The sequence below is a fragment of the Stegostoma tigrinum genome, unplaced genomic scaffold (assembly GCF_030684315.1).
Source record: "Stegostoma tigrinum isolate sSteTig4 unplaced genomic scaffold, sSteTig4.hap1 scaffold_243, whole genome shotgun sequence".
In the NCBI taxonomy this organism is placed as follows: domain Eukaryota; kingdom Metazoa; phylum Chordata; class Chondrichthyes; order Orectolobiformes; family Stegostomatidae; genus Stegostoma; species Stegostoma tigrinum.
The window spans coordinates 158,059-179,586 of NW_026728176.1; the positions used below are offsets into that span (position 1 = coordinate 158,059).

The window sequence follows — 21,528 nt, forward strand, 5'->3', positions numbered from 1 at the left end:
AAAGCCATCCTGCAAACATTCCATGAACTCTTTTGCTTTGGATCCACCAGCAACATTATTCACCCAATCCACCTGCATGTTGAAGTCCCCCATGATCACCGTGACCTTGCCTTTCTGACGTGCCCTATTTATTTCTTGGTGCATCTTGCGCCCCTCATCCTGATCACTGTTAGGAGGTGTGTACATAACTCCCATTATAGTTTTTTTTGCCTTTGTGGTTCCTCAATTCCACCCACATAGACTCCACATCTTCCGACCCTATGTCATTTAGTGCCGTAGATCTCATTCCATTCTTAACGAACAAGGGAACCCCACCCGCTCTGCCCACCTCCCTCTCTTTTCGATATGTTGTGAATCCTTGGATGTTTAACTGCCAGTCCTGAGCTCCCTGCAACCATGTCTCTGTGCTGCCTACCACATCATAATCATTCAAGAGGATTTGTGCTGTTAATTCATCTACTTTGTTGCGAATGCTAAGAGCATTTAGATGAAGTGTCTTAATGCAAGCTTTCTTATCAATATGAGAGAGGTTGGACATGCCAAGATGCCTTAAGTTATCCTTCCTTTTTGCTGTATTCCTAGTCTGCCTCGAGCTTAAATCCTCCTGTACACATGCTATCCTGTTGCTTATCTTTCCATTTAACTCCATACTCCCTGTCTCTTTCACTTTCCCTTCCCCCCGACTCACGAGTTTAAAGTCTGACTGACCACCCTATTCATCTTTTTTGCTGGAACACTGGTTCCAGATCGGTTCAGGTGGAGACTGTCCCGATGGTACAGATCCCCCCCGGTTCCAAAACTGATGCCAATGCCCCATGAAATGGAATCCCTCTTTCCCACACCAATTCCTTCGCCACATGTTTACTTCCCTAACTTTCTTTTCCCTTTGCCAATTGGCACGTGGCTCGGGCAGTAATCCAGAGATTATGACCCTTGAGGACCTGTACTTCAATTTCTTTCCTCGTGTTTCATAATCCCTGAGCAGGACCTCTACCCGAGCTTTGCCTATGATGTTAGTCCCAACGTGGACCACAACAACCGGATCTTCCCCCTCCTGCTCCAATATCCTTTCAACCCGGTCGGAGATGTCTCGCACCCTGGCACCGGGCAGGCAACACACCGTGAGGGACGCCCGATGCAGTTTGCACAGGATACTATCTGTCCCTCTAATTATAGAATCCCTGATAACAACTACCTGTCTTTTTGCTCCCCCCCTCTTGAATGACCTTGTGCGCCACGGTGCCATGGTCAGCTGGCTCATCCTGTCCACAGTCCTTTTCCTCAACCGTACAGGGAGCAACAATCTCATACCTGTTGCAGGTATCTGTCCAGATATATCTGAAAAGACGCTAATGTGTCTGCGTCTACCAGCTCCGCTGGCACCGCGTTCCAGGCACCCACCACCCTCTGTGTATAGAACTTTCCACGCCTATCTCCCTTAAACTTTCCTCCTCTCACTCTGAACTCATGACCCCTAGTAATTGAGTCCCCCACTCTGGGGAATAAGCTTCTTGCTATCCACCCTGTCTCTCCCCTCATGATTTTGTAGACCTCAATCAGGTACCCCCAATCTCCATCTTTCTCATGAAAATAATCCTAATCTACTCAACCTCTCTTCATAGCTAGCACCCTCCATACCAGGCAACATCCTGGTGAACCTCCGCTGCACCCTGCCCAAAGCGTCCACGTCCTTTTGGTAACGTACACAGTACTCTAAATGTGGCTGAACCAAAGTCTTATACAACAGTACATGACCTGCCAACTCTTGTACTCAGTACCCCGTCCGATGAAGGAAAGCATGCCGTATGCCTTCTTGACCACCCTCTTCACCTGGCTTGCCACCTCCAGGGAACAATGGACCTGAACACCCAGGTCTCTCTGTTCATCAATTTTCCCTAGGACTTTACCATTTACTGTATAGTTCGCCCTTGAATTAGATCTTCCAAAATGCATCACCTCACATTTGCCCGGATCGAACTCCATCTGCCATTTATCTGCCACACTCTGCAGTCTGTCTATATTCTGCTGTAATCTCTGACAGTCCCCCTCACTATCTGCTGCTCCACCAATCTTAGTGTCATCTGCAAACTTGCTGATCAGACCACCTACACCTTCCTCCAAATCATTTACGTATATCACAAACAACAGTGGTCCCAGCACAGAACCTTGTGGAACACCACTGGTCACAGGTCTCCAATTTGAGAAACTCCTTACTACCGCTACTCTCTGTCTCCTGTTGCCGAGCCCATTTTTTTTTTATCCATCGAGCGAGCACACCCTGGACCCCATGCGACTTCACTTTCTCCATCAGCCTGCCATGGGGAACCTTATCAAACACCTTCCTGAAGTCCATGTAAATGACATCTACAGCCTTTCCCTTTCAATCAACTTTGTCACGTCGTCAAAGAATTCTATTAAGTTGGTTAGACATGACCTTCCCTGCACAAAACCATGTTGCCTATCACTGATAAGCTGATTTGCTTCCAAATGGGAACAGATCCTATCCCTCAGTATCTTCTCCAGTAGCTTCCCGACCACTGACGTCAGGCTCACTGGTCAATAATTACCTGGGTTATCCTTGCTAACCTTCTTAAACAAGGCGACAACATGAGCAAGTCTCCAGTCCTCCGGGACCTCACCCGTGTCTAAGGATGCTGCAAAGATATCTGTTAAGGCCCCGGCTATTTCCTGTCTCGCTTACCTCAATAACCTGGTATAGATCCCCACCTTAATGCCTTTTTGGAGACCCAACACTTCATCCTTCCTTGTGTCAACTTGACCTGGAGTAAGCAAACATCTATCCCTCACATCACCATCTGTCATGTCCCTCCCCTTGATGAATACCGATGCAAAGTATTTGTTAAGAATGTCAAGATAATACAATGTGAGGCTGGATGAACACAGCAGGCCAAGCAGCATCTCAGGAGCTTTTGTGCTCCTGAGATGCTGCTTGGCCTGCTATGTTCATCCAGCCTCACATTGTATTATCTTGGAATTCTCCAGCATCTGCAGTTCCCATTATCTCTGTTAAGAATGTCACCCATTTTCTCTGACTCAGTGCATAATGTTGCTTCTTTGTCCTTAAGTGGGCCAATCCTTCCTCTAGTTACCCTCTTGCTCTTTATATATGAATAAAAGGCTTTGGGATTTTCCTTAACCATGTTTGCCAGCAATATCTCATGTCTTCTCTTAGCCCTCTTCATCCCTCGTTTCAGATGCGCTCGAAATTCCCCGTGTTCTTCCAAAGATTCATCTCTCTTCAGTCGCCTGGACCTAATCTATGCTTCCTTTTTCCTCTTGGCTAGTCTCACAATTTCATCTGTCACCCATGGTTCCCTCATCTTGCCTTTTCTGTTCCTCATTTTCACAGGAACATGTCCTGCACGCTAATCAAACTCTCTTTAAAAGCCTCCCACATATCAAATGTGGATTTACCTTCAAACAGTTTCTCCCAATCTAAATTCCCCAGATGCTGCCAAATCTTGGTATAGTTGGCCTTCCCCCAGTTTAGAACTCTTCCTTTAGGACCACTGCCATCCTTGTCGATGAGTATTGTAAAACTTAGGGAATTGTGGTCGCTATTTCCAAAGTCACTCCCTGCTGTAATTTCAACCATCTGGCTGGGTTCATTCCCCAGCACCAGGTCCAGTATGGCCCCTTCCCGAGTTGGACTACATACACACTGCTCTTGAAAACCCTCCTGGACACACCTTACAAATCCTGCTCCATCTTGACCCCTAACACTAAGTGAATCCCAGTCAATGTTGGGAAAATTAAAATCTCCCATCACCACCACCCTGTTTCTCCAACACCTTTCCATTATCTGTTTACATATTTGTACCTCTATCTCACGCTCGCTGTTGGGAGGCCTGTAGTACAGCCCCAGCATTGTTACTGCATCCTTCCTATTTCTGAGTTCTACCCATATTGCCTCAATGCTTGAGCCCTCCATGGGGCCCTCCTTCAGTACAGCTGTGATATCGTCTTCGACCAGTATTGCAACTGACATTAAAAAGTAGCAGTAGATCACTGGAAAAGGAGGCTGAAGAATCAGTATGAGGAATGAAGAAATGGAAGAGGAACTGAACAGGTACTTTGTATCAGTCTTCATGGTGGAAAACACCAATCGCATACTAGAACTTTGAGAGTTAGGGGCAGTGGTGAATTTCATAGCCATAACTAAGGAAAAGGTGCTCGGGAAGCAGAAAAGTCTGAAGGTGGACCAATCACCCCTGGACCAGATGGACTGTACTGCAGAGTTCTGAAGGAGATAGCTGAGGAAATTGTTGAGGCATTAGTGGTGATCTTTCAGGAATCACTGGAGATAGGGAGGATCTCAGGGATTTGGAAAATGGCTAAAGCAACACCCCTGTTTATGAAAAGAGAGAGGCAGAAGAAGGAAAATTATAGGCCAGTTATCCTGACCTCAATCATTGGTAAGATTTTAGAGTCCATTATTAAGGATGAGATTGCAGAGACCTTGGAAGTACATGACAAAATCGGGCTGAATCAGCACAGCTTCATCGAGGGGAAGTTATACTTGACAAATCTGTTAGAATTCTTTGAGTAGAAAGTGAGCAAGTTAGACAAAAGGAAGCCAGTGAATGTGATTTGTTTGGATTTCCAGAACGCTGTTGAGAAGGTACCAAATAAGATGAGAACCCATCGTGTTTTAGCAAGGTACTGCCATCGATAGAGCATTGGCTGACTGTCAGAAGGCAGAGAGTGTAGATAAAGGGGTCTTTTACAGGATGGCAGCTGGTGACTAGTGGAGTCCTGCAGGGATCAGTGTTGGGACCACAACAGTTCACGTAATACCTTAATGATATGTACGAAGCAACTGAGACATTGTTGCTGAGTTTACAGTCGACACAGTGACAGATGGAGGGACAGATAGCAGTGAGGAAGTTGAAGAAGGACTTGCATAGGCTCGGAGACTGGGCAAAGAAGTGGCAGACAGAGACTGTGTGGGACACTGTGAGGTTATGTGCTTTGGTAGGCAAAATGGAGGCGTAGATTATTTTCTAAATGAGAACGGGCATTTGAGGTCTGAAGCACAACTGTCCCTCGTTGCCCTTGAGAAGGTAGCAGTTAGTTTCCTTCTTGAACTGCTGAAAGTACATTTGCTGTTGGTAGATACAATGTCATTAGGGAGGGAATTTTGGATTTTGACCCAGCATGTTACCAGCTGAGCCTGAACATTGTCCAGTTCACTCTGCACAAAATAACCCTTTTTACCCCTGGAATTAACATCATGAACGTTCTGAGAACTGCTGTTGTAAGCATATCCTCACTTAATAGACCAAAACTGTACACTGTGCTCCTTGAGTGGCGTCACCAATGTCTTGTGTGGAAAGATTTTCACTCCTTCCCTCCTTGAAATAAAGATTTGCACCTCACGTGCCTTCTAAAATATATGCTGTGCATAGAAGCTAAATTTTTGTGCTTCATGTACGCCTTTTGGAAATCCAAATTAACGACATCTGCTAATTTCGCTTCAACGACCCGGTTTGTTGAAGAATTAGAATTCCTTGAAGTAGAAACTCAAATGGATTCACCATATTTTTAAATTTATCCTTTTCACTTAACTTATCAAATCTGCCTGAATATGATCTAAATGGTTTGCTGCTGCCTTCTCAATAATAAATTCTAGCAATTTCCCAATGACAAACTTTAGACGAAGTAAATTCGTACTTCGCTGCATTCTGCTGGGATCTTTCCACAATCTAGAAAAGATTACAGCCAATACATCCATTTGGGCAGCACGGTGACTCAGTGGTTAGCTCTTCAGCCTCACAGCGCCAGGGCCCGGGTTCGACTCCAGCCTTGGGTAACTGTCTGTGCGGAGTTTGCACATTCTCCCTGTGTCTGCATGGGTTTGCTCCATGTGCTCCAATTTCCTCCCGCAGTCCAAAGATGTGCAGGCGAGGTGGATCGGCCATGCTGAATTGCCCATCGTGTTCAGTGGTGTTTGGGTTATAGGGGTGGGGTGGGATGCTGCAAGGGGCGATGTGGACTTGTTGGGCTGTCGGACCTGTTTCCACACTGTAGGGAACCTAATTTAATCTCATCTCTGCAGTCAACTCTTATAATCCTCCATGTTATCATCTAATTTAGTCTGAAGGGATGCCTGAGAACTAACGAAGTGAGGGAACAGGTTTTATGTCTGTATTAATTGAGGATGAATTGAGTGTGAGTTGGTTGTATAAATATGGGAGCTAGTAATTAGGGGTTGAAGTTTATGGAGTATTATTAAAAGAAATAAAGCTCTGATGGTACGATGTGGGGTTGGACTCTTTGCATACCTGGGATCCAAGTCTTTAGGTCCCAGGGAACCTGTTAACTTCATCTTCTCAGTTTTCCTCAATGTTTCCTTGAGGATTTCCTTCTCCCTTTCGCTCCCTACTTTTCGCCCATTGATATTTTTTGTATGTTTTCTACTGTGAAATCAGATGGAAAATATTGGTTCAAAGCTTGTGCCATTACCCTCATTTCCCATCATGAATTCCCCAGTCTCACCCTCTCATGAGCCATTATTCACTGTCTTTACTCTTTTCCTTTTGATACACTTGTGGAAGCCTTTACTGTATTTATATTAATGTCTCCCTCATTATTACTTTGGTCATCTTTTGTTCACATCTGAAACATTTCCAGTTCCACAATTTTCCAATCTTTCTTTCAATTTATACTATCTTTAACTTTCTTAGATAGCAACAGATGGCACCATGGTGCATTCTAGCTGTACATCCTTTCATTCTAAATTGACAATATTTTTGTTCAGAGTTATGAAATATCCCCTGAAACATCTGCCATTGTTTCTCTATGGTCTTACCTTTTAAACTATTTTCCCAGTTCAACTCTGCCTTTATACTCCTGAATTATCTTCAATGAAAGTTTAAGATATTAAACAGTTTCAGACCGAATTCTCAACCTCGTCCTTGATGTAAAATTCTACCACATCCTGATCATTCTTACCCAGAGAATCCTATACTATTGATGAGTTGTATCTCAAAACATACTATCAGGTCTAAAATATCTTAATCCCTGCTTGGTTCCAGTGGTACAGTTTTAAGACTCCAAATGCATTCTGTGAATATATGCTGAGGGGTAGATAACTGCTCTTAACATCAAGGTGCCATTCAACCAAATATGACATCAAGGAGCCGTCGCAAAGCTGCAGTCAGTAAGAATCAGGTGAAAAACCCTCTGCTGGCTGGAACCTTACCATAAAGGAAGTGGTTGTGGTTGTTGGAAGTCAGTTGCCCCAACTCCAAAGCATCACTGCGGGGGTTACGTAAATTTGTGCCCTGAGCTCAACCATCTTCAACTATTTGATCAAATGCCATCCCTCCGTCAGAAGGTCGTACGTGGGGATGTTCTCAGTTGATTGTGCAATGTTCAGCACCACTCATAGCTCCTCAGATGCTGAAGTAGTCCATATCCACGGAACATAACTAGTTTTGAGCTGAAGAGAAGCAAGTGGTAGTTGTGCTGTGCAAGTTACAGGCAATGAACGTCACCATTAAGGAGAATCTAACCATTGCCCCATGACTTCCTCTCCTTTACTGCCAATATGCTGAGGCTTATCAGGTTTCCAGAAACTGAATTGGACCAAACTTATAATTATTGTGACGACAAGAGCAGGTCAGAGGTTAAGAATTCTGCAGTGAATAATGAGCCCCCTGTCTACACAAAGCCTGTCCACCATCTATAAAGCCCAAGTCAGGAATGTAATCTCCACTGGTCAGGACTGGTGCAGCTCCGTCAACACTCAGGAAGCTTGAACCATATGGGACAAAGCAGCCTGTTGGATTGGTACCCCACCCACCACCTTCAACATCTGTTCTATCATCACTGATGTATAATTAGTGCCCCATGCAAGTTTCCCTCCAAGCCACACACACTATCCTGACTCGGAACGATATCACTGTTCATTAATAGTCATTGAGTTAAGATTCTGGAGCTTCTTTCTGAACAGCACTGCTCTAAGGACTGCAGTTATTCAAGAAGGCAGCTCACCACCACCTTCTCCAGGGTAATTGGGCTTAGCCAGCAACATCCACATCCCGTGAATAAAAAAGAATCTTCCAGACTACCTGTGCCAATTGAATTCACAGTTTATTGTAACATCTTTCTGACAAGATCCCATTACTTCTTGGTCTATAGCCTCTCTGCTATCCTGGACTGTATCTTCTGTCAGGGGATCTATGAATCTGAAACTGTCACAGCCGTGACTTCTTTCCTTTGCTGCTCCTTATCTCTACCCAAACTGATTCTATATTTTGCCTGGGAGCCAGTTAGCTCAGTTGGCTGGTTTGTAATTCAGAATGATACCAACAGCATGGGATACTACACTGTCTGAAGTTACAATGAAGGAGTCTCCTTCTCAACCTGTCTCCTCATCTGAGGTGTGGTAACCTTCAATTTAAACCACCTCCAGTTATCTCTCTCGACTGTGAGAGCAGACCTGTGGTCCCATCTGGGACTATAGTGACTTTGAATCTCCAAACCAAGATAATTTCTCACCAATGTATTGATCTCATCTTTGACACAGTACAGAAAACCAAAAAAATTAAACCCAATGAGATGAATTTTGGATCACTGGATTACATGGCAAAATTGGACAAAAAAATGCACTATCGTTAAAATAATTAGCAGTTCAACCAGAAAGGCCACTAATGTGAATCCTGGATCTGTGCATCATTTGAAATGACTTAATTGTATAGTTCTAGTATTTGGCCACAAGATGGAGAATTCTTCTCAGGTGATGTTGTAGCCAGAAGATAGAAAGATGACAGAAATGTTTGGAGAGATATGGGCCAAGCACAGGCAGGTGGAACTAGTTCAGTTTGGGATTGTGATCAGCATAGACTGGTTGGACCAAAGGATCTGTTTTCATGCTGTCTGACTCTATGAAACTGAAGCTTAATAGTCTGAAACTCACATTCAGACATATCTAACTTTATCATAATCTTACAGAAAGATAGCCGACTTTATCCCTCAGAGTTGCAGACTCTTCAATTTTACATCTTCAAAGACATTTAGCAGGGAGAGCATGGATTATCGAGTGAGTTGAGTCGATTGGTTCATTGTTAATTCTGAACTAAATTTGATTTATTTTACATTTTTAGACAACATCAGGTGAAGATGTGCGTGATTTCACCAAGGTGCTGAAAAATAAGTTCAGATCAAAGAAATACTTGGCCAAGCATCCTCGTTTGGGTTATTTCCCAGTACAAACAGTCCTAGAAGGTGAGAACCTTGAGATGTAAGTTTATTGATGTGAGATTTACTAATGTATCAATGCCCATTTGGGAGTTGACAAATATTGCAGCATTATTCATTCTGCAGCTTAGCAGGAGAGTGAGGTTGTCCATTTGCGCATATGTCAGACATACACAATACAAAAACAAGGGGGGCTTAATGATATCATTGGTCCTCTCGCCTTCAAAACAGTGTAGTTACTCAGAGAGTGCATCTGCTGAGGACTTGTTGATACTGTCACTAACGTGCAACCTTCCTTGATATCTTTCTCTGTCCTCCAGTTCTGTCTTTAAAAACGACAATCAATTCCCCGCTCCTCAAAAGAAAAGAACCTTTGGCTGAACAGAGAACAAAGAACAGTACAGGCCCTTCGGCCCACGATGTTGTGCCGACCTATGATCCCACTAAGATCAAGCTACCCTGCATACCCTTCATTTTACTGTCCTTCATGTGCCTATCCAAGAGTCGCTTAAAAGTCTCTAAATGTATCTGACTCCATTACCACTGCCAGCAGTGCATTCCACACACCCGCCACTCTCTGTGTAAAGAACTTAGCTCTGACATCTCCCCTCCTCCTTCCTCCAGTCACCTTAAAATTTCTCCCCCTCGTAATAGTTATTTCTGCTCTGGGAAAAAATCTCTGACTATCCACTCCAGCTATGCCTCTCATCATCTTGTGTACCTCAATCAAGTCACCTCTCATTCTTCTTTGCTCCAATGAAAAAAGTCCTCGCCCCCGAACCCTTTCTCCTAAGACCTGCCATCCATTCCATGCAGCATCCTGCTAACTCTCTTCTACACCCTCACTAAAGCTTCCACATCCTCCCTGTAATGAAGCAACCAGAACTGAAGGCAATATTTCAAGCGCTGCTCCATCCCCACGAACTAATGCTCGATTCCAAATCCCTTTCCTCTTGATGCTTTAAATTCATTGCTGTCTTTCGTGTAATTTCATATTTGAATTCACTGGATCAACTTGCCCCTGCATTCCTGAGACGGTCACAGCGACTTCCCCCCGGCAGTCCTGTCCCGCTCACAGTGACTTCTACCAGCAGTCCTGATCCGCCCGAAGTGACTTCTCCCCGCAGCCCTGACCCGCTCACAGGGACTGGCCCCCGCAGCCCTGACCCGCTCACAGACTGGCCCTTGCAGCCCTGACCTGCTCACAGGGACTGGCCCCCGCAGCCCTGACCCGCTCACAGGGACTGGCCCCCGCAGCCCTGACCCGCTCACAGGGACTGGCCCCCGCAGCCCTGACCCGCTCACAGGGACTGGCCCCCGCAGCCCTGACCCGCTCACAGGGACTGGCCCCCGCAGCCCTGTCCCGCTCACAGGGACTGGCCCCCGCGGCCCTGACTTGCTCACAGGGACTGGCCCCCGCAGCCCTGACCCACTCACAGTGACTGGCCCCCGCGGCCCTGACCCGCTCACAGCGTACTGCCCCCCGCAGCCGTGTCCCGCTCACAGCGTGCTGCCCCCCGCAGCCGTGTCCCGCTCACAGCGGACTGGGCCCCGCAGCCCTGTCCCGCTCACAGGGACTGGGCCCGGAAGCCCTGTCCCGCTCACAGCGTACTTCCCCCCGCAGCCGTGTCCTGCTCACAGCGTACTGCCCCCCGCAGCCGTGTCCGGCTCACAGCGTACTGCCCCCCGCAGCCGTGTCCTGCTCACCGCGTACTGCCCCCCGCAGCCATGTCCCGCTCACAGGGACAGGCCCCCGTAGCCCTGACCCGCTCACAGGGACTGGCCCCCGCAGCACTGACCCGCTCACAGGGACTGAACCCCGCAGCCGTGTCCCGCTCACAGGGACTGGACCCCGCAGCCCTGACCCGTTGAGAGGGACTGGCCCCCGCAGCCGTGTCCCGCTCACAGGGACATGCCCCCGCAGCCCAGACCCGCTCGCATCGACTTGCCCCCCGCAGTCCTCTCCTGCTCACAGCGACTTGCCCCCCGCAGTCCAGTCCCGCTCACCGCCTACTGCACCCCGCAAACCTTTCCCGCTCACTGAGACTGGGCCCCGAAGCCCTGTCCCGCTCACAGCGTACTTCCCCCCGCAGCCGTGTCCTGCTCACAGCGTACTTCCCCCCGCAGCCGTGTCCTGCTCACAGCGTACTGCCCCCCGCAGCCGTGTCCCGCTCACAGCGTACTGCCCCCCGCAGCCGTGTCCTGCTCACCGCGTACTGCCCCCCGCAGCCATGTCCCGCTCACAGGGACAGGCCCCCGTAGCCCTGACCCGCTCACAGGGACTGGCCCCCGCAGCACTGACCCGCTCACAGGGACTGAACCCCGCAGTCCTGTCCCGCTCACCGCGTACTGCCCCCCACAGCTGTGTCCCGCTCACAGATACTGCCCCCTGCAGCCGTGTCCCGCTCACAGCGGACTGGGCCCCGCAGCCCTTTCCCGCTCACAGGGACTGGCCCCCGTCGCCCTGACCCGCTCACAGCGACTTGCCCCCCGCAGTCCTGACCCGCTCACAGCGACTTGCCCCCCGCAGTCCTAACCCGCTCACAGCGACTTGCCCCCCGCAGTCCTGTCCCGCTCACCGCGTACTGCCCCCCACAGCCCTGTCCCGCTCAAAGGGACTGGGCCCCGCAGTGCTGTCCCGCTCACAGGGACTGGCCCCCGCAGCCCTGACCCGCTCACAGGGACTGGCCCCCGCAGCCCTGACCCGCTCACAGGGACTGGCCCCCGATCCCTGACCCGCTCACAGCGAATTGCCCCCTGCAGTCCTGTCGCGCTCAGTGGGACTGGCCCCCGCAGCCCTGTCCCGCTGACAGGGATTTGCCCCTGCAGCCCTGACCCACTCACTGTGACTTGCCCCCGCAGCCCTGACCTGCTCACAGCGACTTGCCCCTCCTTCCTGACCTGCTCACAGGCACTTGTCCGCTCCGTCGTAACCCGCTCACAACGACTTATCCCCTCTGTCCTGACCCGCTGACAGTGTCTTGCCTCCCATCCCTCTTAGACAGGTCACCCCTTGCTCAGAAACGGTCCCAATTATCCATGAACCAGAAACCCTCCCCCCTGTGCCAGCTCCTTAACCATGCATTCATCTCACCTATCTTTCTATGACTTAGCTCACTAAGATGTGGCACTCATGGCAACCCATAAATTATTACCCTCTCGGTCCTGCCTTTCAGCCTCTTTGCTAACTCCTTGCACATAGTCCGCAGGATGTCATCCCTCTTTCTGCCGATGTCATTGGTACCAACGTGCACCGTGGCCTCTGGCTGCTCACCCTCCCCTTTTAGAATTTGTTGCAACCACTCAGAGATGTCCTTGACCTTGCACCAGGGAAGCAACACGCAGCCCTGGTGTCTCAAATGTGGCAACAGAATCTATGCCCCCAACGAATGAGTCTCCAACCACACTCGCTCACTTGGATTTGCCTTACTCTGTCCCACAGCAGGGTGGTTTGCACTATGGACCTGGCTACTGCTGATTATATAACTGACCCAGTTTAGTTTCAGATCAGTGTTAACCTTGGTTTAGTGGATAGCCAAGCACCTCAGTAGTCTACAATACAGGAGAAATGCATTCTTAAGCTGACAGATTCTGTGACAGTCAAGGACAAGCACTGAATTGTTCTGACCTCATTTCCAACACCTGGCCCGTAGCCTTGCATGGCTTGGATTGCACTTGCACATTTAAAAAAAAATAAATGTAACGATGATGTGAGGGTAAGGACATGGAATTTTTTTGATATGGCCATATTCTCTCTTGTTGGAGCTGATTGCTGCTTAGCACTTGTATGGTGCAAATGTAACTTATCCTTTCTCAGGCCAAGCCTGATCGTTGTCCAATTCTCACTGTATTTTCTCATCGTTGACTTAATGTTGGTTCGGCCCAACAGTGTTGTACATACCCTGCCTATTCTGAAACTCTGTCACTTAATATTAAGCCTAATAAAGACAAGTATCCAATCTGCCTTCCAAACCACTTCAACGACCTGGTCCATTACATTGTGGGATCAACAGGCATACACATCAAGATCCTGAGATCCCTCTGATCATTGGTGCTTGTGAGGTCCCTATGATTCATCATGGGCTCCAAGATCTGATTGTGCTGTGTCACCTCATCCTTATCCCGTTTGTCCTAACATGAAATAATGTTCTCAAACGCTTCTCAAAAATTATTCCCAATCCTACTTTTTGTAATCATGATACAAGTGAGCATAAAACTTGGAACACGACGGCAACAGGAATGTGCCCTTTGGCCCACCATGTTGGGCCAAACATGACAACAAATGAAATAATCCCTTCTGCCTGTCCTTGATCCATAGTCCTCCATTCCTTGCATATTCGTGCACGGAACTAAAAGTCCCTTTTAAATGCTTTCATCGTATCTGCATCCACTACCACCCCGGGCAATGTATTCCACACTTTTAACATGCTCAGTGTGAAATATTTGCCCCTCACATCTCTTTTGAACTTCCCCCCTCTCAGCGTAAATGCATGCCCCCTAATAGTGGACACTTCAACTCCGGGGGAGAAGTTTTCTGACCGTTTGCTGTATTGAAATATCTCCTAATTTTATAGACTTCTATCAAGCCTGCCCTCAGCTTCTACTGCCCCAGAGAAAACGAAGAGTTTTTCCAGCTCCTCCCTCTCGTTCATACCCTCTATTCCAGTCAGCATGCTGGTAAATCTCTTCTGCACCCTGTCCAAAGCCTGCACATCCTAAGTGTAATGTGGCGGCCAGAATTGGATGCAATACTTTGTGTGGTCTCAACAAAGTCTTGTAAAGCTGCAGTGTGACATCCTGACTCTTGCACTGAGTTCCCCTATGAATAAAGGCAAGCATGCGATATGCCTTCTTGACCACCCAGCTACTTGTGTGGCTACTGTCAGGGAGTTATGGTCTAGGACCCCAAGATCCCTCTGGACATCACTGCTGTTTGGGGTTCTGCCATTAACTGTGTATCCCTTTCCTTAACACTTGGTCTCCTAAAATGTAACACCTCATGCCTGCCCAGATTAAATTCCATCGGCCATTTCTCCGCTCGTGTTTGCAATTGGTCTGTATCTTGCTGTGTCCTTTGACAACCTTCCATGCTGTCCACAAGTCCACTGGTCCTTATATCATCTGCAAACTTAGTAATCCCCAATCTACATTTGCCACCAAGTCATTTACATATATCACAAACAGCAGAAGTCACATCGATGCGGAACACCACTCATCACTGAGCTGCAGCCAGAAAAACAGCTTTCCACCACTGAGACGGCAAGAACTGTAGATGCTGGAATCAGAGTTAACCAAGTGTGGAGCTGGAGGAACGCAGCAGGTCAGGCAGCATCAGAGGAAAAGGAAAGCTGACATTGTTGATGCTGCCTGGCCTGCTGTGTTCCTCCAGCCCTATACTGTGTGATCTTTGTTAGCCTTCCACCGCGACCGTCTGCCTTATATGGGCAGGCCAAGTCACCATGGATCTCATGGATCTTAATCTTCTGGATGAGCATACCATGAGGGACCTTGTTGAAAACGTTCGTAAAATCCATGTATATGCTATCAACTGTTCTACCCGAATTGATCACCCTTGTCACCTCCTTGAAAACTTCAACTGACTTGGTAAGACATAACCTGCCCCGCATAATGCCATGCTGGCTGTCCCTTATTAGCCCATACCTTTGAGACATGAGACACTCACCAGTCTGTAGTTTCCTGGAAAGTCCCTGTTTTCCTGCTTGAACAGAGGAACGACTTTATCCACTCACCAGTCTCCGCAACCCCTCCAGTGCCTGGCAAGGATATCAGATCCTGTTGAAAGTGGTGTGTTGATGCATTTGTGTCATGATTGTGTTTTGTTTGAGCCCTAACATTGAAAGCAGTGTAAGAATGTCTTTGTGCAGCAGGCGAGGTGTGATGAGACTGAGCCTTCATACAATTGCAAGATGTTGAAAATTTGCCATTATTTATGAAAACAGTGATAAATTTCCATGATCAACATTTCTGTTACACTGCGATGATTATCCCGTGGCATGTAAAATCAGAAAGATACGATAAAATGAGACTGGGTCATATGCAGGGAGAATGTTTGCCTTTCATGTCTACAGAAGTAGTGAAATATTTCCATGAAGCTAAAAGTCACTTTTCCGTTCATTGAAGGACACAATCATCGCCTTGGAAGCTTCATCACGATACTACTTTGCATTTCTGAAGAGGGAAGAAGAAATCAACATGCAAATTCAATTCCATGGTTTTGGAAGTCCCTTTGAGAACACGATTCATTTGCGCCGGCATAATGCTCTGACCGAGAAAGAATTGAAGGTGAGTTTGTAGTTTGGAAGATCGCAGCAATTTATGCATCAACTTCTTCATCGATAATGTTCCATTGCTTTCAAACTGCATTTTCCTCTCTGCAAGATAATAACTGTTAGAACAAGCAACAGCATCGGTAGATGGTCTATGGGGAATGCAATGTTACAAAACCCGATCCATTCAACAACATATTTCAGATAAGTCAACAAATTAAATATTCCAGCACAGGATAAAACAAGGAGGATGAGAATGAGGAGGCAATAGCTCTGATGACAAAAGAACAGAAATTTACCTTTATCCATTCGAGCAAAAAAGCAGGCACACAAAGAAATAATCATCTAAGAATGCACGTGTGCAACGGAGGCTACAGGGGGGCTAAGAATGCCGAATTGTTGTCATGCGTATTGCTGAAAGGATGATTGAAACAGAATCTGTGGTCAATTTGTTGAAATACAGATGATGCATCTCAGGATGTTGGAGGAAGAACATTTATGGACTGAGGCAAATTGTATTGCCCTTTTCAGGAGTTATTAGGTTCATAATGAATTGAAAGACTTCCTTCTGTGCTGAAAGCTTTAGTTTAGTTGCAGCTGAATCACAATTTCTGTTCCTGGTAGTATTTAGCAAACTGTTAAAAGTGAATGTCACTGCACAGAATTCCAAATATGACTCCAATCAGTAGAGAAAATATCCAAGGGGATATGTATCCTCTCATGTTGAACAGCGCACCTACAGATACAATGGAGGCACTGATGATAATCTTCCAAGAATCCTTAGATTGTGGAAAATTCTCAGAGGATTGAAAGATTGTGAACAGAACACCATTATTACAAAGATACTTGGACAAAGTAGTAAGCATGTATTGCCAATTTAGGTCAACCTGGGTAGATGTTCATGCCTGCAATGAAAGATGAAACAACAGGGTACTTAGTGTGCTATAACATCCTACAGAGTTAACATCCTTTTATAAAGGGGAAATAATACTTGACAAACTTGCTACAGTGCTTTGAGAAGGAAACAAACATTACTGATGAAGGACCACCAGTTGATGTCGTACATTGAGATTTCAAAAAAGCATTTGATAAGGTGCAGCTCATGAGGTGTCTCAAAAGAAAAGAGCCCATGTGTTCAAGGGTAGTATGTTCGGATGGACAGAGGACTGCATCGTAAATAGAAGTAGAGACGTAGCAGCAGGATGGTAACTTACAAGTCATGTACGGCCACAGAGCGAATGCTGCGGAGGCCGAACACCTCATGTTGACTGGGTTGATTTGAGAAATGGCAGAGGGGATTGCTATGCTTATGAAAGTTGGGCAGGCAGGGACTACATTCATTGGCGTTTATAAGATTGAAAAAAATCTTATTTTTTCAACATGTAAGATTCTTAAGAGGCTTGATAGTGTATATCCGTAGAGATTACTCTCATTTGTGAAAGATTTTACGACCAGAGGCCACATTTTCAAATTGGTTGCCCATGAATTCAGGGAAGAATTACTTCTTTCAGGTTGTAGCAATTTATTGAACACTTTAGCCAAGAAGATTTTAGAGGTAATGCCATTAATCATATGCTAGGCTGTAACGGCCAGGTTAATTTTTAAATCAAGAAACAATGATCATGAGAAAAGGGTCTCGGCCTGAAACGTCAGCTTTTGTGCTCCTGAGATGCTGCTTGGCCTGCTGTGTTCATCCAGCTCCACACTTTGTTATCTTGGATTCTGAAGCATCTGCAGTTCCCATTATCTCCGATACAAATGGACAGAGATGCCAGGGTTGGCTTGTCAGTAAGAAATGAGGTCGCTCTTGTGCTTGTTTATGAATGACTTGGAGGAAAGAGGTGCATGTGCTGTGGCTAAATTTGTAGATGACTGAAAAAATATTTAGAAAGACAAGGCATGGCACAGAAACAGAGATTTACCAGGATGTTACTTGGATCGGAATGTATTAGCTATTAGGAGGGTTTGGTGGAAATGCTGTGTCATGATAAATGTAATGAGATCAATCATGATCTCACCGAATGATGGAGGAATATTCAATGGGCCAAATGACTTTTTTTGTGAGCCTTCTTGTTTGACAATGCATTCATGAAGGTGTTTTTTTTTTCTCTCTTGGATAAGATGTGAAAATGAAATGTATCCGAGATAATGGGAACTGCAGATGCTGGAGAATCCAAGACCACAAAATGTGAGGCTGGATGAACACAGCAGGCCAAGCAGCATCTCAGGAGCACAAAAGTGCTCCTGAGATGCTGCTTGGCCTGCTGTGTTCATCCAGCCTCACATTTTGTTGTCATGAAATGTATACACTTCCTTTTCATCTGGGAATAAATAATTGTTCTGAACGATTTCCATTGACTAATAGCAATCTGACAAGCTTCGCAATGTAAAGAGATTTTTAGTTTCTTTTTAATTGTAAAGGTATTCTTTGGAATTAATTTGGCATATATTATTTGCATCTCAGGAAGTATGTTCATCACTGCATCTCAAAAAGTGCTCTGGTGTATGACAGCAGCTTTTTAAAGATCACTTCAATGGTTGTGATTTTCAGTTGCCATAACACACATTAAATTACACTGTTGGCCAATCTGTCCATGATTATTTCATTATCTTATGCTTCAAACAGACAAGGAAATATTGGTGATGCAATGAAGTGTTTGACTCTCAAATATAATTGCTGTTATAGTTTCCACTTGGAAGAAAGATTCACATCAAATTGACTGGTCAAGGAAATGGGACACTGACTGTGAGTACTTTGAATGTTCGAGTTATTCCTAAAATGAAAGTTATGACCTTGATGATTTCTCTTTCATGCAGATATGAAGAGACTCTTTTAAAATATCCTCTCGATTAGTGGTTCAGGCATAAAAGTGTAATATGTATATTTATGTATATACATGTACCTGCGTAATCTGATCAGAAAATGACTATAAAACACTTGTTGCATGGTGAGAATGAGTTATCCAGATGGTAAGACCTGCCAATGTTGGTGTCTGAGATATCACATTGTGGAGCTGGAGGAACACAGCAGGGCAGGCAGCATCAGAGGCTGAGGAAAGTTGGGATTTTGGGTCAGGACCCTTCCTGAGAAATGGAGGGTGGAAGGGAGTTCAGAAACAACTAGTGTGGTGGGGGAGGAGGTGCTGGGGAAGGTAGGTGGGATGGTAATAAGTGAGTACTATCCAGATTGGAACAGATTTTCCCCAGGGGGTATTGAGTACGAATTCCAAATCACTCTCAAAATCTTAGTGACTGTTAACATTGATGTTTTTTGTCTGTGTGTTTCAGTAATTGCATGACAGTTGAATGGTTCGTTGAGAGTGAGGAACCTATGGACTCTCACACACCAAGATGGAATTTAGTTCGAAGAGTGACTTCAAAATAGTTGCTTGCTTTTAAAATCTTGACCGTTTTTGCTGTCCAGTTGAATGAATTTAGCTTCATACTGCTTCAATAGGAATTAGTGTTTAATAGGAACATATTTGTGAAACTTACAGTTCCGTAAGTTTTAGCATAAACTGGTGCAGCCTTTCGGTGCAAAAAGGCTCACCTCTCCATTAATACCGAAGGAAAATTGGAGTTTAAAAGTAAGTTCACCCGCTGTCAGGGAATGAAATGTTCATGTTGACTCAAACATAATTTTTAAAAAAGTCATATATTTGTGTAACACTGAACTCAAATTAAAATTTGGATATGCTAGTTTTACAGATGGTTGGATATTGAATTCATTTTAAATGAGGGTGAAGATCACTTTAAATCCAGCATATTTGTGAAGAAAAGAAATAGCGTGTCAAATAAAATTAACTGCATGACTCTTCATAGCCCTACATGTAGAATTACATTCTGAACTATGAGACAGTTGTGACCCCATACTACCTCAGTGCTCATGGCAAGAGTAAGACTCCTGTTTGACGTGCTGTGCACTGCATGGAATGGCGGCAACATCAGATTCATTGATGCTTGAGAATCAAAAGAATATGACGATAAGATTTAAAATCAAAATCTCATTGAACACTTCAAGGAATGTATTACAGGAAGAGGGGGAAAGCATGTATGACTAATAGAAGGTGGTGGCGCAGATCACATAGACCTGTGTGCTAAAACTTATGACAAATTTCACATTGAATGGAACAGTTTAAACAGGCTGGAGGAAGCAGACATGCCAGCCCAAACTTTTTGAATTTGAGCATTCTGTTCGTAAACATCAGCAAAATTGTGGGAAACATGTTTATTCTTTCTCTTTTATTGCACAGAACCATACGATTAGACTGTTTTGATGAGGAATTTAAAGATTATGTGTCCCATCCGTTTGACTCACAGTTTGGTACCACAGGTTGGTACGATCTTCGTTCGAGAAGGAAAAGGGATGTTCCAGATACAGAAAATCGTCAAACCATTTACTACAAAGTCCGTTTCTGGTTAGTATTAATTAATGCAGTTGACATTTTTAGCTCGACATGATTGCACAATGGAGTCAATAAGAAAATTCCATCTGATATTCCACATAAATTTTAAGTGGATGTTAAAGCAGCTCATTTCTTTTTCACGCTGTCTGCTGCTTTTAAGAATGGTTGTCTTATTGTCGAAATGTTTAGCTTTGACTCCATGGCTTCTTCCATTAGCTCACATTGAAACACATGTTTCTTCAGCCAAAAATGCACGTTTACCCGGTGTAGCTTGACTAACCTTCCCCTGTGATCGTTCCCCTGAAATCCCCTGCGGTAGCTCCCCTGAAAAACAACGATACCATTTTGGATACTATTCCGGGGGACGACTTAGCAGGGGTACGCAGTAGGGTGCAGGTCTCTGGCACAGAGTCTGTCCCTCTTGCACAGAAGGGAAGCGGGGATAGGAAGAGAGTGATAGTCATTGGGGACTCAATAGTTAGAGGCACTGATAGAAGATTTGCCGGGAACGAAAGAGACCCACGATTGGTGTGTTGCCTACCAGGTGCCAGGGTCTGTGATGTCTCGGATCGTCTCTTTCGGGTCCTGAGGGGAGAGGGTGACCAGCCCCAAGTCGTGATCCAGATAGGCACCAACGGCATGTGTAGAAAGAGGGATAGGGATGTCAGGCAGGATTTGAGGGAGCTCGGGTGGAAGCCGAGAGCGAGAACAAACAGAGTGGTCATCTCTGGTTTGTCACCCGTACCACGTGATAGCGAGGCAAAGAACAGGGAGAGATTTCAGCTGAAGACGTGGCTGCAGGGATGGTGCAGGTGGGAGGGCTTCAGGCACATGGACAATTGGGGCTCGTTCTGGGGAAGGTGGGACCTCTACAAACAGGACGGTCTCCACTTGAACCAGAGGGGCACGAATATCCTGGGTGGGAAATTGGCTAGTGCCATTCGGTTGGATTTAAACGAGCTCAGAATGGGGATGGGAAACTGAGGTGTAGCCCTAGTACACAGGAGGATGAGCATAGGGAGGACATGGTCAGGACCTCACTGTCACAGAAGTGTGCTGGCAGACAGCAAGCTGGATTGAAGTGTGACGACTTTAATGCTGGGAGTATCCGGAATAATGTAGGTGAGCTTGCAGCTTGGATAGGTACCTGGGACTTCGATGTTGTGGCCATTTCGGAGGCATGGATAGAGCAGGGTCAGGAATAGATGTTGCAGGTTCTCGGGTTTAGATCTTTCATTAAGGTCTGGGAAGGTGGTAAAAGAGGGGGAGGTGTGGCTTTGTTGGTCAAGGACAGTATAACGGCGGCTGAAAGAACCTTTGAGGACTCGTCTACTGCGGTGGTATGGGCTGAGGTTGCCCAGGAAGGTTTGTCGACTGAGTCAGTGTGGGTGGAAGTTCGGAACAGCAAGGCAGCAGTCACTTCACTGGGGGTTTTCCACAGACCCCAAATAGCAGTTGGGAGATCGAAGAACTCATTGGCCGGCAGATTGTTGAAAAGTGCAAACGTATCAGGGTTGTTGTTATGGGTGACTTCAACTTTCCCAATATAGATTGAAACCTCCTTAGTGCAGATGGTTTGGATGGAGCCGTTTTTGTCAGGTGTGTTCAGG

The 21,528-nt window shown here is 46.0% G+C and overlaps 1 protein-coding gene across 3 annotated transcripts in view; it reads left to right on the forward strand.

Annotated features, from left to right (window-relative positions):
- The window catches only part of LOC132208000 (utrophin-like), a 173,467-nt gene extending 157,976 nt beyond the window's left edge, over positions 1–15,491 (forward strand). For all 3 annotated transcript variants that reach the window (XM_059643768.1, XM_059643767.1, XM_059643769.1), the window contains 2 exons: positions 9,132–9,252; positions 15,367–15,491. In XM_059643768.1, coding sequence (XP_059499751.1) covers positions 9,132–9,252; positions 15,367–15,476 — 231 coding nt within the window. In that variant the 3' untranslated portion in view covers positions 15,477–15,491. The remainder of the gene's footprint in view (positions 1–9,131; positions 9,253–15,366) is intronic.
- Positions 15,492–21,528: the final 6,037 nt, after the last annotated feature.